Genomic DNA, 17,664 nt, shown 5'->3' on the forward strand with positions numbered 1-17,664 from the left:
GATGTACATTCTTTGTAAAAAGTCAGAGGTTCTTTTAAAAATCCTGGGCCAGCAGGAGTAAAGCAAATAGATGTTCCTTTCCCAGCCTTCTAGCATCCCGCTACTTTAAAAGTAGTATCCTGAAGCAGCCTCCAATGGCTTTATATTTCTTGCAGTAGCTATAGCAAGTCCAGCTTCCAATACTTCAACTTGAGCTTCATCAAAGGCTCAGTCATTGCCCTGATACAGAATGACAGCCCGTGTTCTGAAAACGTATTGATCAGATTTCCTGGGAGTTTTGTTTAACCAGCAACATTAGAAACCTTCAGTGTTAGTAGTAAATGTCATGAAGGGAGCATCTTGTTTTATCAATATCTTTCTGTAACAGTATTGACTGTTCAGTTTGTACAAGCAAAACCTGAGACTGGAAATGATTCTGTCTTTTACCCCTCATGTATACATCAAGTCATTGAATACATTATTGCTGGTATTGAATTATCCTTGGTTATTAAAAAAGTCAAAATGACTGTGTTCTGGAAAGCTTCTTTGACAATGAGGAAAGATGCAGGAATGGACAGTGGCTAGGTTCTCTGCAGATGTAAGTCAGCACGGCTTCATTGACTTAAGTCTGTAAATCATAACAATTTAATTTTCTCAGCTACTGCACATAATCACATGTGGTGAGATCGCAGTATCTCCTGCTTTCCTACTGGGCAGGTATATTCAAATTAGCATAAAGCTTGAGCATTCTTACTGTTGATGAATTCAATTTACTTCCGTTAAACCAAATTAAATAGTAATAAAATGTGTTTTGTGCAGAAATAACATCACTGTTAGTAAATTGTAGTTCTCTTACAAGTAGCAGGCCTCCTGAACGGGACCTTCAGTGCACCGGGGTCTTTGGTCGCTCCGTTGTAGCTCTGTTGATCTCAGTGCTGGACCATTCTCTGCTAGTACTGCGTCTGGTCCCGACACCTTACGGCATCACAACAGATCTGAGAGGAATAGCGATGGTTCACATGTAGCAAAGTCACTGAACAGGTTCAAATTGCTCCTCTTGGATGAAATTTCCTGGCTTCTTGGCTGGCCTGATAGTCATCTCATGAGACAAATGCTTCAGACCAGCATACCCCATCTTTTGATGACCACATCTTTTAGGAAGTGGTGTATTTCAGACTGCTAATTGAGGAGTCTTTGAAATATTGGGCATTTGAGGGGATTGCAAATTTGAATGTTTCATGGATAATAGATTAACAACTAGCTGAAAAAACTTTTTATTTACCGAAACTAGTGTGTGAAACTCATCACAAGTTACCACAGAGGCTAAGAGGTCAGCAAATTTCAGAGAAGGTTGTTTTTCAGGTATTGAAATTTGTTATAATAAATAGGAATCACTCCAAGCTTTGGTTTCATGGAGAACCCAGGCACTTGTGTTTCAGGACCGAACCCAGCTTTCAGCTCTTGGTATGCTTAGAGAACTGTGTGTGAATTGTCCTAGTGCTGTTTATCATAGTTTTCCCCTCAAAGCGTAGAGCTTCAGGGCACTATTGGAGACTGCTCTGCATTTGTATGATCTTGAATCAGCTACAGCTTCACTGTAGTGTAGTATTTGTTATGTTTTGTAAGGAAATACTGTATTTATGTTGTGTAACTGACTCACAGTTTGAATGTATTGGATGATTTTAGGTATTCTGTTAATCAGATTATGCGTAATTCTACAAGTGCAATTCTGTAAGTGGTAATGCATGTAAAAATAGTTGAAATAATGAACAGGATTAAAGGAGGGGAGATGAGGCAAGAGAAGAACAACAGAACAAGGGGCCAAAAAACCTCTTCAAAATAAGTATTTTGTATTTTTTTAATTACTATTATTATTATTTAGCTTTTGTATTCAAGGGTTAAAAAACCACTGTAACTTGCATTACCTTTTCCCGACATTCCCTCAGACCTCCTAGATCTGCAAATACCCCAAAAAATATTAATTTAGGCAGCTAAAATACAACCTTTTAATTTCTCTGTTGGATCCTTCAGGCATACCCTGTGGCTCAGCCTTTTTCTGAAGGTCAAGAGAGTTTTAGTCATATGATATAAGTAGCTTGAGTGTGGCGTTCATAACTTGAATAATGTTGTGTATGATAACACCATTAGACATTTTTACAGCTTCAGCAGGAGTTCAGCCAGCAGGACTATCAGCCTCATAAATGCTTTCATCTTAAAGGTTGTATTGCTACAATAACCCCAAAACTTAAAAGCTGCTCCTTGAAATGTATGGCCTGGCTAAAGAGGTGAAGAGTGCCCTGTGACATTTCAAGGTTGCTAAAGAGCTCGCTCAGGTTCCAGTGCAAAAATGGAGATGCCCACATGCAGCTGTTCTGATCTGAATTGGAGATTTCGGTAGGACTTTGTTATTTTAAATGAACTGGGGCTACTCAAAACAATTAGCTTTAGATTGAGGTGAGACGAACTCAGGGTGATGAGTCCCAACATTTTGTTCCTACCCAGTTATAAAGTGCTTCTACAGGATTTTAGGAGACAGAAGCCTTACACGGCTGTTTTCAGAAACAATAGAGTTTCACCCCCTCTGTCTAGGTATTTTGCAGTTATAAAACTTAGAGAAGACTGGTAAAAAACTGTTATATATATAGAGTAGGCTGAAAGTGGTGTGAAAAGCTAACAATGAAACCAGTAGGATTTTGGCTTTGTAGAAGTTTGTTTTGTAGAGATCTGAAAGAGGGTGGTTATGTTCTCAAAGTAGATAGTGAAAGTGGCTGTGCACTGATCATGCATGTAAAAACAGTTGAAATAATGAGCAGTGTGAAAGAAGATGGGATGATACAAGTGGAGGAAGAGTAGAATGAAGGACCACAAGGGAAGGGAGTGTGAGATGAACAAAAGTCAAGTTCTTGCTTTTATATCTAAGAATAGTAATCTGAGGCTTGTAGCAAACTTTACCCACTGTTTTAACCCAGCAGCTATTTAACCCAAAAATATTTGTAAGATGTAATGACTACAGTTTTGGCAGGCAGATACTGTTTTTTTCATTGCTTCTGATAATGTGAAACAACTCCACTGATTTTCTTAAGATTTTAATGACTTTACCGGAGTTCTTCTGTTAAACTGCTATTCTAGTTTACAGCCTTCTGCGTTTCCTAGTAATTACCTTGTTCATAGAAAAAAACCGTAGGATTTCTTGACTAAGACCTTTGAAGCCACGCTTCCTTTCTGAAACTTTCAAAAGTGGAACCATGACAATTGTTTCCTCGGTGAGTACCATTGTATAAGTGATACAATACACAGTTAGAGTGCTGCAAGTCTGGCACAACATCTCAGAAGGAAGATAGGAAGGAAGACCTCTGACAGCAGAAATCAACAAGGGTGACTGGAGGCTTCTGAACAGCAACTGTGCAGGAAGATCCTGGGTAGGCTATGATTCTTCATCTTGGAAGAAATGACTAAGGGATTAGATAACAGAGGTCTCTACAATTGTGGCCAATACTTAGAATGTAAGTAGGGAGCAATTATTCTGTATTTCTTTTAGTGTTAAAAAGTAAAGGTTGCCAAGTGAAATTGTCGCTTATCAAAGAAAGGGGAATATTTTTTGCTGGAAGCTACCTGACTGTGCAGGGGAGGTGCTGTCTCAGTGCATCCTGTTCTTTTACTCCTACCCGTTAGAGGTAAGATACAAGGGTAGATAAATTTTTGATCTGGGCATATAATGGTTAGAATCTTAAATTTACAAGCACTGGAAGTAGGTAGTAGGCTAAAGGGCAAGTACAAGATTTGACCTTACTTTTAGCTTCTTTTCCTAATGCTGGCTAGTTTTCAAGTTGATGAGCACCTTTAAACTTTCTTTAAAACATATTTGCCTTGTATGGAATTACATGGTAGCAGCGGCAGCCTTGGCTAATGTGTTTATCATTTTGTGGATTTATTAATCCTTATTTCCTGGTGTTTTTCTAAAACTAATCAAATATGCAGGATCTTAACTTGCTTAAAGCCTCAAGAAGACAATGCCTATAAAAAAAGAAATTGTAGGTTCCAGTCAGTCTGCCTTCTGTCAGTGCACATTGGTTGTGAAGTAGTTTAGGGGCAAGAACAAAACATGCGTTATCCATTTTGTATTTGACATCACGGGTGGAAGCTCTTACTCATCTCTTCCTGAACGGGTAACATACTGCCTTCCTCTTGGGGGGTGTAATGACCTACTTCCAGTTCACTGACCATATTGCTTTTTTCCTCTCTTTTTGGAAGACATTCTCCCACTGTCTCGCTGCTCATAACCAAATAACCTGTCCTCCTGTATTCAGCTTTCTATTTCTTAAAAGCTGTTTGAAATCTCTGCTAAGACCATTTTTGTCAGCTATGCCTTTTGATATTGTTATGACTGATGCATACCTTGGTTTCTGCCACCTGTTTTAGAAGTTTCTGTGTAATCCAAGAGTACTGCAGAATCTGTGGGAGCCCTTCTGCCAGCTCACTTCAGTTGTAGTAATGGCCAAGTTCAAGTAGTGTCTCGTATTCAAGTGAACACAGCACACCCCACTGTGAAACGTTACTTGCTCACAGATTTTTAGGAGCTTGCCTGTAGACCTTGCTGCTTTAACTTTATTCTTTACGTCCATCTTTCGTTGTAGTGTCCTATTGTGGCACCATTTCACGTCCCTGACTGCTTTGCTTTCAATTAATTTCCAGCGTAGCTAGTTAATTACAAGATGCCTTTGAAGGAGGGTCCAGTGGCTGACATTTGGTGGAACTAAGAGTGCTGTTCTGTTATTTTCAGGTACTGTTTGGCACTGCTGATGGACAGGTTATCGTCATGGACTGCCATGGCCGAATGCTGGCCCATGTGCTCCTTCACGAGTCAGATGGCATCCTCAGCATGTCCTGGAACTACCCCAGCTTCCTGGTGGAGGACAGCAGCGAGAGCGACACGGACTCTGACGACTATTCCCCACCACAAGGTAGCGTTTTGGGCACATCCTTCTGTTTCAGCTTTGCAAGCCCTCACGAAGGCATCTCAAACACCAGGGAGCTCTAATGCTCTACTAAAACAGCAGGATGGCCACAGTTTCAAGCCGGTAGAGGGCTGAAAGGCAGCGTGTTTCTGTGGGGGTAGCATGGTGGACGGAGCAGAGAGCTGGTGTGGGAGAGTGGGTTTGTCCCCAGCTCTGCCACCAGCCACGCTGCATGGCTTGGTACAGGTCATACCTCATCTGTGCTGCTCTGCCTCAGATGAGATAACAGGACAAAGCTAAAAGTTTTTAGTGATGGTAAGTGAAAAACACTAGATAGGGGCATATCAGGCTTCGCTGATAAGCAGATGTGAGGTATTGCAATGGTCGGTATGTATGGAGGTAGTCAAGAGTGCAGTCACAGAAGTCTATATATTATATAGATTCACGTGAAAAGGCAGCAGAGAATACCACATCTTTAATTTTATCTCTGTTTCATAGAATTTCTGTAATGGTCATTATAGTCCCATCCCTGATAGTTCTGACTTAAAGAGCTCAATAAATTCTGTAGAAGTATTGGAAATGAAAATATTTCCTGCAATTACACAGGGTAGAAGAAGGGTGAGTGCCGCTGTCTGCTTCAGAGCACATTGCCAGTTTGAGGGTCAGGAAGAAATCCTTACCTCCATTTAAGTATAAATATACTCATTGGGTGAAATGTTTTGGTTTAAAACTCTTTGGAAATCGTCACTATTAAAGATCTGGGAGGCATAGATATCCATGCACAGTCAGCCCCATCCTTCTTATCCAAGTAATACTAATACTTATTAATGCTATTGATTGGCCTATAAGTTCTAGGTAAACTGTTTCGGTGTTCCAGTATATAAAGTCTGAACTAAATTAAGAATTAAATTAATATAACAGTGATTGTAGAATGAAAAAATTAAATACAAAATAGCTAGGGATAATTCCGAATTTGCATCTCAGATCTGAATCACTGAATTGAAGACTCTTGCGGTTGTAACTTTGATTTGGAATCAGTCCAAAAATCTACCTTTTTGCAGAATTGTATATATATGTCAATATAATAAGCATATGTATTTAACAAATAATGATAGAAGATTAGAAGATTGTGATCATCTGGTAAAATGTTAGCATCTTCTAAAACTGAATTTTGTTTTGGCTTTCATGCCTCACTTTTAGTGCTGGGTGAGATGTCTTACCTTAGAACAAAAGAAACAAATTCTGAATTTCCTGGCAAGCTTCTAAAGCAAGACAGAGAATAATAATAAATTGATTTTTCATTGCTTTTTCAAAAATACTTGTGTATTTAAAATCCTCCAGTTGGAGGGTGGTGAAGTTGCAGAGTACACAGATGAGAACTTAAATGATCCGAATGTGCTAGCTTTTTCTGAGTCAATCAGGGGGTGGGTGGACTCGTTACAAGCCTACAAGCCTATTTTAATGATTACCCAAACATGATGTTTTTTCTTTAGAGCAGATGCAGCATAAACCTCTCAAAGGTGACAAGCTTTTGACTCACACAGATGTGTAGGAAGGACTGGAAGTTTGATGGGTTTTTCTTATTAAATTATATACACAGAGAGATGCTAATTACTAGACATCTTTCTCCAAAATGCTTTCTGATCAGCTTTTTTACAAATTCAGGAAGCAATACCACTTTTAACTGGCTCTGCCATTTTTGTTGACTGAAAAGATGCTGGCTCGGCCTTGAGAGGCACTTTGTCAAGGGCCAGTGGCACCTCCTGTCAGAAACTGTAAACAAAAAATGTTAAACAGCAAATGCTACAGATGGTGATGTTGGTCATGAAGCATTTGAACAAGGGAATTTCAGTGAATGCTGAAAAACAAGCCCTGAAGAGCAGAGACTTTGCAGAAATGCTTTGTTAAGCCGAGTGTTCCATTTGGGCTCACGTCTGCCTTTGAGTGCATTGGTTCCTGTTAATGCAGGATGGCAGGTACCTTTTCATGCTGCTGCCTAGCTCTTAACAGTTAGAATACAGTAGTCTGTGAAAGGTCAATATGTTCTCTTAGAAGTTCTTATAATTTCTCTGTGTGATTTCAGGAAGAGTCCTCAGCATTTGCCTAGGCAGAAAGTGTATCTAACAAATAGCTCTTAATGGGATTATATTGTTTATTACATTGGTTGTCAACTTGGGTCACAAGGAAACGTTCCAAAGCACTGGGTTTCAATTTGTGGACACTTTGGGGAGTTGACAGTGGAGAAGGATTGAAAACCACCACTGTAAAACATAATAATACCTGCATAAAGCACTTTGGAAATACCGCAGTAAATATTCAAGAAGTAAAAACACTGGGGTTTTGCAAAAGCAGACAAGCTGACTAGCTCAACCTGCTTTGCTTTTGCTCGTTGATGTTGCAGAAATAAGCAGGTAGAGTTTGAGGCTTGGAAGCGCTCCCGATGGCCACAGGCTGAAGTAAAGTGTATTTTGGCCTGGATGTAATTACTTCTGGTTGTTTGTCTCTTGCTCACTCCAGAGCCTTGTTTTTGCAGATGGACCGGCTGCATACCCAGTCCCAGTGCAGAACACCAAGCCACTACTTACTGTCAGCTTCACGTCGGGAGACATCAGTTTAATGAACAATTATGACGACTTGTCTCCTACTGTCATCCGCTCAGGGTTGAAAGGTACAGAAGGAAGCCATTTCACCCCCTTCCTGTGCTCTGTTTTTCATGTATTTTTAATGATGTTTGCCTAGGTGATGTTTTTGCTGTCGTGTCTCCTAACCCAGGGCTCCGCCACCGCTAGCGGTGCCGTGTACAGTGACACCTGCCGGTGGAAGGGCTGTGCCTGGCTGATGGAGTTAACGGTGTTTGAAGAAATGTTTCATTTTTGACATCGTGTTTCTATGGCAGTTTTGTAGAGCACTTGATCTGTTTGCTGTTTTCCAGCTGAATGTGTCAATATGTTCATGCTTCTTTGTGTGAATGCCTCTGCTACATAATGCTTCCTTTGCATTATTAATTCACAAGGTCTCCTCCTGTGCTTTTGATAGCCAAGTATGAATTGCAGTGCTGCTTTGACTCTCACAGATATCGAAAACTTGCTAGAATTATTGATTATCAAGAGGCAAGTTATTCTGAGAGAAGGAAAATTCCACTGATTAATTACTATACATCTTGCTAAGCGATGTGCATGGATGTTTGTACGATTAGTATTCCATGTAAAATCTTTAATTCACATTGAAATTTTTACTGTTCTTACCTATCAAAAAAGTTCCCTACTTTGCCAGCACCCTCAGTACAATTTACAGTGCTTTGTTGGCAGAGACGTTTTAATTCACTATGGCGCATAAGCGCATGCTTAAATAATGGGTTCTGCTGGTTCTTTTTCATCTGCACAGATAAATAAGTTTGATATTAGATGGGAGAGGAAAAAAAGAAAAGCTGTTGGATCAGGCTCTTAGCTGTTCTGTAATAGTGGGATATTTTTGGTGAAAAGTTGCTCTAACACCAGCCCAGTAGTTTTTGGGTGATCCACTACGTAGGGTAGTCTTAGGAGGTAAAAAAAGTCACCTTTGAGGTTTCTTTTCCACTCCTGCTTCCATCTGTGCCAACACGAGAAGTGCACAGATGGCAAAATGTAGCATCATGAGGAAACGCTATGATCCAGAAAATTTACTCAGCTGAAGGGAAGCCTAAAGTCTGGGAAACTGGAAGCAGTTTAGAGAAGCTCTTGTGATATCCACCAACAGGTCTGCCCAGCATCTCTACAGTAATCAGGGTAGGGAGTGGTCTTGAGTTGTCCTCTAGTCTAGATTTCAGCTGGAAACAGTACAAGAGACAAACCCCATCTTACACTTTGTTTAGAATTGCAGGGCTCTGTTTTGCCGAGGATGTCCGTCCTGTTTCTCTTTCCCCATTGACTTTCGGTAATGGAAAAAAGATCCCTTATTTATGTCACCCTCCTCTAGCAGAATGTTACTGTGCAAGCTAGAGTAGAAATATTCTTGTGAATTGTAAACTGGACTGCATCGTTTTCGTCAGTAGACAAAGAATGTGCAACATCTTGTTGGACTGGGAGTGTCTGTGAGACAGAAGACAGAGAAAGGTGATTGGGATATCACTGTCTTGTTTTGAAGCGTTGTACAGTGAGAAGTACTTTACGCATAGTTTTATATAGAGGTATGTATTTTCTGTATCTTCTCATCTAAAATTTTTTCAAGTGACTGGAATTTTACTGGTTTTTATCATACGCAAGAATGTGCAAAACCACCCAGCTCAGGCTCTCCACCCTGTCCAGCCATTTGGTATTCTGCTGAGAGGGGACAGTTTTCAGTATTGCCTGCAAGTCTTAATTCATGTGGTTTTGTTTGAAATCTCCAAGTGTTGCTGTGAGGTCTCTGCAGCAGATGTCCTTGTCTTTATGGGCTGCTGTAGGCTACTCAATGTATTATTAAAGCAAGCAACTATAAAACTATTTCAAGTAGTCACAATATATTCTTGCCATTCTACTAGCTTTGCTTAGCTGTCATTTTAATGGGAATATTTGTATTAAGTTGATAAAGAAAAACTTTCATTGTTGGATGAGAATTTGGTTACCCAAATACAAGTTCTTCTTTTCATCCAACTTGAACACCCCTGGAAGTTTGGTCAGTTCTAGTGGAAGTCCCAAACTGTTCCATTGTGTCCTTTCTTTTTGTACACTTTTTCAGTCAGTGATTCTCAGTGTACTGCTACCTGCAGAACTGCCAAACTACACCTACTAGTTGTACTAGTTAGCTACAACTGCTACCTGCAGAGCTATTGCACGTTTAGAGCGCCGTCTATTCAAGGTTTGCTGATACACATGCGTGTAGTGGCTGGCAAGTAGTTTTGAGGGATGACTCTGATCCAGTGATCTACTTGCAGACCATTACCCTAGATGAAACTTCCGTATGATGTTTAATATCCTGCTTGTGCTGAGACCTAGTTATCAGTTGAGCTGTGTTACATTAAGGTTGAATAATCCTTGAGGACCCTGCTGGCAGCGCAGATGTGCTGTAGAGCCACGCTGCCCATGGGGGGGATGCTGCAGCCCATGTCTTCTCCTTCACTGCCTTTGCAGCAGCCTAATTCTAGGAGTTCTGTGGAAGAGAGAGAAAACTGCTGGACACAGTAATCGCTCCTTTTCCCCTTGTTATAGGGATCTACTGAGGGTTTGAACTTGAGACACGTATGTATCCAAAGAAGAGTGTTTTTCCACTTTGGTTGTTGTGTAGCTAATGCAGTTATTAAAAGCCGAGTTGATCAGCTTGCTTCATTGATTTCTAATCTGCTTATCGTTACACTCTCTGAGAAAGATGAATTAAATCCCATTGTAGATACTTAGAGGGCTGAGGACTAAGAGGAAAAAAGTGGCATGCAATGCCTAGCTGTGAAAAAACTGTCTTGAGGAACATGCGTCTTGCCTCTGATATGTGCAGAAGCATAATTCCCATGGGAAATACCAGAAAGTTGAAATAATACAAAACCATTTTAAATAGCGCATAAAAGTCCCTGAAAATGACAAGTTGACAACTTGAAACAATTTTGAGTTCCTTCCTGCCAACTCTGATTTCTCTCCTGCTTCTTCATTTGAAGACAGCTTCTCGCCCACAAGTGTCTTCAAAAGGTACTTGGCAGATTGAGCATCCCAGAGCACAAAAGTTTTGTCTTTACCTTCACTTTGTCTCAGCGCAAAATAGCTGCCTTTCACCCCCAGCTGAAGAGCAGAAAGGTTTAAAGACTAGCTCAGTATTCCTTGCACATGCAAATCTGCCTCTGAAACATGAGCAGAAACACAAAGTACTGTTTTTAATGCTACTCTTGAAGTGTGACAGAGAGCTGGAGGATATAAGGGTTTGAAATTAGCATCCCCAAATTAAGCTGTGGGCGTTCCTCATCATAAGGTGCCTGTAGAAGTAACTGATACGTATATTCATACGCATGTATATGAGAGACTAAGCGATCCCTGTGTGTTTCTGTCGAACTCCTGCTAGACAGACGAGTAGATTTTCACAAGTCAGGTGTCAAAAGAAAACCTATGATATGGAGGCCATATGTATTTATGGACACAAATGCAAAGGTCTTTCTAGTTTGATGTTACTAAACTAAACTCTACTTTGAGTTACGCTAAAAGGTACCTTCGGCCAGTGAGAACATGAGGCATTGCCAGATACACTGCTTTCTTGCACAGTAGGCCTTTCCAGACAAATACTCTTTGCTGCTCTCTTGGTGAGCTTATTTATCTGTGTATGAACTTCATTCTGCTTATTTACCCCAAAGATGTGCGTAGGATCTTCCACATGAGTTTTAACATCTCTAATAAGTTCTTTTAGTTACTTAGGAGCAACCACTGATTACATTCTGGGCTCCCCAGGGAGAGAGAAAAATGAATGGGGTTTTTACACATTATTTTTTTTTGCAATTTACAATATAAAAAGAGTCATTCTCGGAAGTGCATATGTGGCACATTTGCTACTATTTCAATGAAAAGATTTAAGCTTCTAAGTACTTAAGAAACTTTTGAGAGGACAATTCAGCTGTTCAGGTCACTTTACAGCGTCTGGAAACGCTGTTCCTACTGATTCTAATCAGTGATTATTGCAAACCATCTTTGTGATTTCAGATGTGGTGGTACAGTGGTGTACACAAGGAGACCTACTTGCAGTAGCAGGCATGGAGAAGCAAAGCCAGCTGGTTGACCTCAGCAATGGTTCCTTGTTGAAAAGCGCACTTGTCAAGTTCTACAATGTGCGCGGGGAACATATCTACACTCTGGAGACACCTGTGCAGGTAGGAGGTATTTTTTTGTCAGTTCTCAATGCTTTGCTGACATGTCTTTCGAACGTTAGCTTGTTGGTATAGACCTGCAGCGTGAAAATAGTTGCAGAATGTCCAGAACACATTCTAAATTATGATATAGATAAAAATGCACTATAAATAATCACTGTGTGCATTAAGGCAGACATCCAAGAGTGCATCTGATTCTAAGGCCCACTGTGCTGGGTACTGTGCAAATATATAATGAGAAACAGTCTGTTTCCTAAAGTCATTGGGCCATGAACAGACGACATAGAAAAAAGAAGTTGTGTTGATTTATGGATAAGTGACTGAGGAGAAAAAACTAGGTAACTTGCTTAATGTTGTAGCAGAGCCAAGAGCTGGACAAAAGTATTTGAAGTCCAGGATCACGATTACAAGATTATTCTCTTTGTTATCGTTGTAATTTTCTAATGTACGGTCAGTTGATCTGATGCCATAAAAAGCAAAATATTGCATCAGATGGAGAAGAATGAATGAGAAGGTCCTTTTTCTGTTCCAACCTTCTGCACAGACTTTCAGTGTAACCTCGGTCATGTCACTTGACAAGTAAATGTCAACGCATGGTCTGTGTGCTGCTTAAGAGCACAACATGCTTCATAGGTCTGCACTGATACTTCATAATCCAGCTGAATGTATCTCTACAATTTATTTCATTTTCTGGAGAATAGGTATGACTCCATTCTGACTTCTGACTGTTACTAGTGAAACTTAATTGATGTATAATAGCTTTGAAATCTAAAAATGAAGGAAGAAGCTATAGATACATTTACTTAATTATGTTTAATGATGATACCATTTATTATCCTTTTACTTTTCAGTACCCTGATCTGGGATGGATACAAAACGATGACATAGTAAACCAGCTGCTAAGCTTTTGTGTTTGCTTATATTTAGCACTAACCTGTGCTTATTAACAGTAGCACTCTTAATTTAGATAGAATTCTTTAGTTCTGTAATGTATAAAATAATGGTCTCTAAAGCCAACCTAAATACGTACAGTGATGTCTGATGTTGATTTAGGTACCTAAAGGATTTACCCATGCACACAGCTTTATTGTCTTAAACATAGCTCTTTCAGCAAAATAGCAACAGCCCTTTCCTCTCTGGAGCGATTCTGGAGAAAATATGTTTATACCAGTGTTGCTTATTCCCAGACCAGGTAAAAAGCCAACCTTGTTCTGTCACTTCGGTACCAGCATACCGTGTGTCTACATGAGCTGTTGATCCAGTGTAACACTCTGGTGTCAAGCTGTGAAATCAAATTGGGGGTTGAGCATTGGAACTGATGGGGTCAGGTTGTCATAAGGTGTGTGCAGGCTCTTCTCCTACTGCTTTGTTCCAGTAACCTCACATTCTCCTTCATTTAAATACCTTCATCCTCTAGTTCTCCCTATATCGCTTCAACTTCTTTTCATATTTTCAGCTCTTCTCCTTTCTCCTCTGCTTAATCAGCTGGGAGAAAGCACATACTGTAGCTGATGTGAGGGGTAATTACTCTGCTGTGATATAGGTACTGCTAGGGCAACGGGCAGGTCATACAGTGTGGACAGGTAACCGCCAAGTTCATACTGCACTATTTCTCATAGTGAAAATACTGACGTGAGCCTCCCTGCTCTTTCCAGCTGCTAATTTTCAGTGACTTTGCAGCATTTTAATGTCATGGAGATTTCTTGCCCCATTGTCAACTTCAGATGAAAATCCAATGGCTTCAGAAGTTGTAAGCCAGGTTGGAAGTGAAGGATGGCAGGGGGTGGGGGTGGCAACCACCACTTCACGGCACAATTGTGGAGTCTCATTTCCTTGGCAAAGCAGATAAAGATAACATTCAAACCGGTATTTTTATTTAAGAACTCTATGTGCACAAACCTGCCTAAAATTAGAGTAGTTCCTCTTCTTATTAGTCAGTGTTTATTCTCTTTATTTAGTGCATTTAAATCCGTGTTTGCTCAGCTGCAGGAGGAGGTGAGGGGTCTTTCAGGACACCTGTATCTGCTCATGTGGACTTTATCCTTGTATGTGTTTGAATGCTAGTCTAGCGGTATTACCGGCTGCGTGACAGGTATGCTAGAACATTGCGAAGTATTTGGTTTACTAACAAAACCAGATAAAAACCACTGCTGCCAAAGAGCTGCTAGTAACTTTCATTATTCTGTGCCTCTGCTCCAAAGATGGATATGCAAAGATGACAGAGTGAGTCAGTGGTCCCAGTAATTTGTCTGAAGACAAATTCATCAGTATAAATTAATTAGTTTTCCATACCATGACAGTCAGCTTTGTAATGGGATTTTACAAAATCCATCATGGGTTATTGAAGAAAAGAATTGAAGAAAAGTACAGAGTTTCCTCACCTTCAACTCTTCTGCTGAAAGCCGTTTCTTTGGAAGCAAGCAAATGTGTGACTGGAAAAGCACATTTATTCAGAATAAGCATTGTTCTGAATATAAAGGTCAAAAAAAGCAAAGCAGCAACGAACCTAGAAAACAGTGAATTACAGGTGCAAAACTGATTTTCCATGTGGTACTCTGTCCCAGTTCTTTATTAAAGCAGATGTCTGAAAATTTTATCAGTAAAATATACTGCACTGTTTTTGTTTCTGCTGTTTGTCTGTCCCGTCTTTGGTAGCATAGTCAGGAAACAAGAGATTTTGTTGTTTATAACAAAACTTAGTCTAAAACTGATGTAGGATTTATACGCAACTTGGCTAGAATGTTATCTACCATAAAGTCACTGCAAACCCCAACATAGAAGAGATTTGGGTACTGCAGGTTACATATCTTGATGGTGACTGTTGTCATGGATCCTTTCAAGGCATTTTATGTGCCACCTTCTCCAGCTTCAGTATAGTTTTGGCATTCTCTGTCTCATTCGATTAGCTCTCTTAAGCTCTTATGTTTGGTGTAGCAGTTTATAGTTCATAAACCTAGTTTGCTGACTATAAAACCCTAGGTAGGGAAATCACACTTGTTTAAAAGTATCCAAATGAACACAGTAGCTTTGCATGAAAAATAACATTCATAAACAGGGTGATAGAGTTAGCATAATGTCAGAGTCTTTCTCATTCCCTGCTCTGGGGCTTCAGCCTGCCACCCTGACGTGCTGCAAATGTATTTGCAGAATATAGTGGAAAGCTCTAAAAAAGCATTGGTAAAGGTTGGGCAGACATTGAACTTCTGCTACACAGAATCAAACTGTTTTGAACCTTGAAAGAATGATGAAAAAAATTCAGAAGGGACTTCAGAAAGTCACACCAGACTTTCATGTTATTGGAAGCAGTTCTGTGAAAACTGGGTCCATGCTGTGATGCCAAGGAGTCCATACCAGTTTATTTTTTATACAAAGAGCGTATCTTAAAGGCTGTTGATCAGCTGGTAACTATTCAAAAATACACTATAAATTTCTGTAAAACTCAGCCCTTACTACACTCGGTCTTGTGTACACGAACATCAGCCTGGTGTACCAAAAATATGCCAGATTCTCTTAGCTGGCAGGTTTTTCATGGTCCTGCTTTTTCAACACTTTAAAATGTAATTACAATAGTAGGCTGCCCTCGTGGTCGTAATTTTTTTACTGGAAGAATGTTCATTTCTTACATTATCTGTTAAATCCTCACAACCTTTGCCTGGCATCAAGCAGGGATGAGAATTATCAACTCATTCAAGACTGCTTTACAGTCTTGCTAAAATTGTTTACCGGAAACGCTGCAACCCAGTTCTGTCACTGCAGAATTTCTCATCTGATGTGCAGACAGGTCTTTATTCTGTCAACTAACCGTACCTGCTGTCGCTGCTGAATGAATACAGCTGCTTCATGTCTTCCCATTTGAACTTTAAACAGAGGTGTCTCCTACAGGATTGCTTCGAAATTACTTAACTGCCAGCTTTAGCAAACCTGTGAAATTTTTCTAATGGTTCAAAGGTGTGGCTTACATTTTGGTTCCTTCTTTGCTTTTTATAATTTTCTTTTATATGTGCTCGAGAGGACCAGGGGAACAGGAAAGTGGATTTAGAAACAGTGATGCTGATCTCATCTATCCATCTATAATTCCACTGTAAATTTATGTTAGCTTGTGATTTTATACCACTGTGTAACTGGTGTAAGAAAAAATTAAAGCTCAAGTGCAATAAAGAAGAAGGATGAGTGAACACAATTCTGAGTTCCAGAATCAGTTGTATAGGCAACAAGATTAGATGCAGAAGAACTGTAATTGCATTTTTATCAGTGTCATGTTTTTATTCCCTAATTAAAGTGGTGTACCAAAGGGTAAATATTTAAGGGAGAAGTTTCCAGGAGTCTTTGAGAAGAAGACCCACGTGTTCTAATCCTGCTGCTGTCAGCAGTAGCCTTCACAGCATCTCACAGGCTGCTTCCTTACTGAAAATGTCCCAGCATCTGAATAGATAGATTTGAGATGATGTGATCCTGCAGAAACCTGGTAGTTATGTAAAAGCTATTTTATTGAGGCCTGAGAAGGACGGTGCAGTTTTAGGTTAAATTCAGATCAAAAGGCTTTGAGAGAAGAGGCTGCCTTCTATGTTACCCAGATGAGCTGACCTTGCTTACTTTGTCTCCATTTATTTTACAGAGTGTTTGGGTTTGTTGCTTCTGAATTAGCATTGCCTTTCATTTATATTGCTTGAAATTAATCCTATTCAGTTGTTACTGGATGACAACAAAGCTTCAAGAAGAGTTTATTTTCTTACAGAAACAAGAGCAACAGTTTAGAACTAGCTGGTGAAACATTCTTTGGGATATCAATAAGGACCTTGATATTTTCCATTTAGGCCATAAGATCATCTCTGCTGCAGAAATGGATCGCGGTCAGGACTGGAAAGTCTAAGCAAAGACTCATTCTGCTAAAATGCAATCTCATTGTTATATTGAAATCTTTTAAAAAAAATTTACTGTAGAAACAGAGAGGATCTAAGAAACATCTGTGAATCAAGTAGGAGTTTGCTACATGAAAAATCATGTAAGGCCACAGCAGTGTAATTTCTGACCACATCATAGTCTTTATTGCTTTTATCACCATCAATTCTTACTAGTTAACATTGTACCCACTGTAAATATGGGGAAGAGAAGAATGAAGAAGTTGCGCTACTTTCCAGCAGCCATCCATGAATGCTGTGGCAGTACAGTGATGTGCACACACAGTTCATAAGAGCCGGGTGGGCATGGCAGCTGTTGCACCTTCCAGCTTCTCTCTAAGAAAAGCAGAGGGAGGAACGTGTGTCTCCACATCAGCAGTCTAGTCCAGAGCAAGCAGGAAATGTACATCAGAGTTTCACTTACACATACTATTCACTAGATACCATTTTGCAGTTGGGTTCTTTCTCCTGAGAAAAATCACGCTTGCTGCTGGGCTGTCTGCCCTGGAATACCATTTTTATTTCATTACCAGTGAGACTCCCAGTGCCAGCAGACAAAGGATTATGCAAGCAGCAGGCAGGCCCCACGGCTCCGGATTTCTGAGCTCAAGGCAGGCAGCAAGAATCAGCTTGAACAGTATTTTCATTGACTGAACTGCATACAAGTGATGAAAGGTATATAAATTATGTTCTTTCCTGTAAGGGAGACAGTTGAGTGACTTACAAGAAGCAACCACAGAGCCTGAGCAGGAATATCCATTCCCGTGTGCTTTTTTAAGAGGTGTCGACATCCCAGCCGGGGCTACATATTTGAGTAGATGTAGCTGACTTTCAAGCCCACTCTGAAAAAAGGCGAAAGAGCTCCTCCTTGTTGGCTACTTCTTGAGATGTGTTTTCAGTCAATATTTCTCCTGATAAAACATCTCATTTTCTCGGTCATTCAGCCAAATATTTCTAATATACAATTGTCATAGAGTTGAATCCTATCTATGTGCAGAAGTTCAAGGTTTTTTCCATGGTTTTTTGGTGGTTTTGGGGG

The 17,664-nt window shown here is 40.0% G+C and overlaps 1 protein-coding gene across 9 annotated transcripts in view; it reads left to right on the forward strand.

The window, feature by feature from the left end:
- Nucleotides 1-17,664, forward strand: part of TULP4 (TUB like protein 4) — a 179,978-nt gene that overhangs the window by 133,354 nt on the left and 28,960 nt on the right. For all 9 annotated transcript variants that reach the window (XR_008822606.1, XM_056343920.1, XM_056343916.1 and 6 more), the window contains 3 exons: nucleotides 4,760-4,940; nucleotides 7,468-7,602; nucleotides 11,564-11,730. Coding sequence is in view for 8 of the 9 variants with exons in the window: in XM_056343920.1 (XP_056199895.1) it covers nucleotides 4,760-4,940; nucleotides 7,468-7,602; nucleotides 11,564-11,730 (483 nt within the window). In the remaining variant the exon portion in view is untranslated. The remainder of the gene's footprint in view (nucleotides 1-4,759; nucleotides 4,941-7,467; nucleotides 7,603-11,563; nucleotides 11,731-17,664) is intronic.

This window comes from Falco biarmicus, chromosome 6 (genome assembly GCF_023638135.1).
Source record: "Falco biarmicus isolate bFalBia1 chromosome 6, bFalBia1.pri, whole genome shotgun sequence".
Taxonomy (NCBI): domain Eukaryota; kingdom Metazoa; phylum Chordata; class Aves; order Falconiformes; family Falconidae; genus Falco; species Falco biarmicus.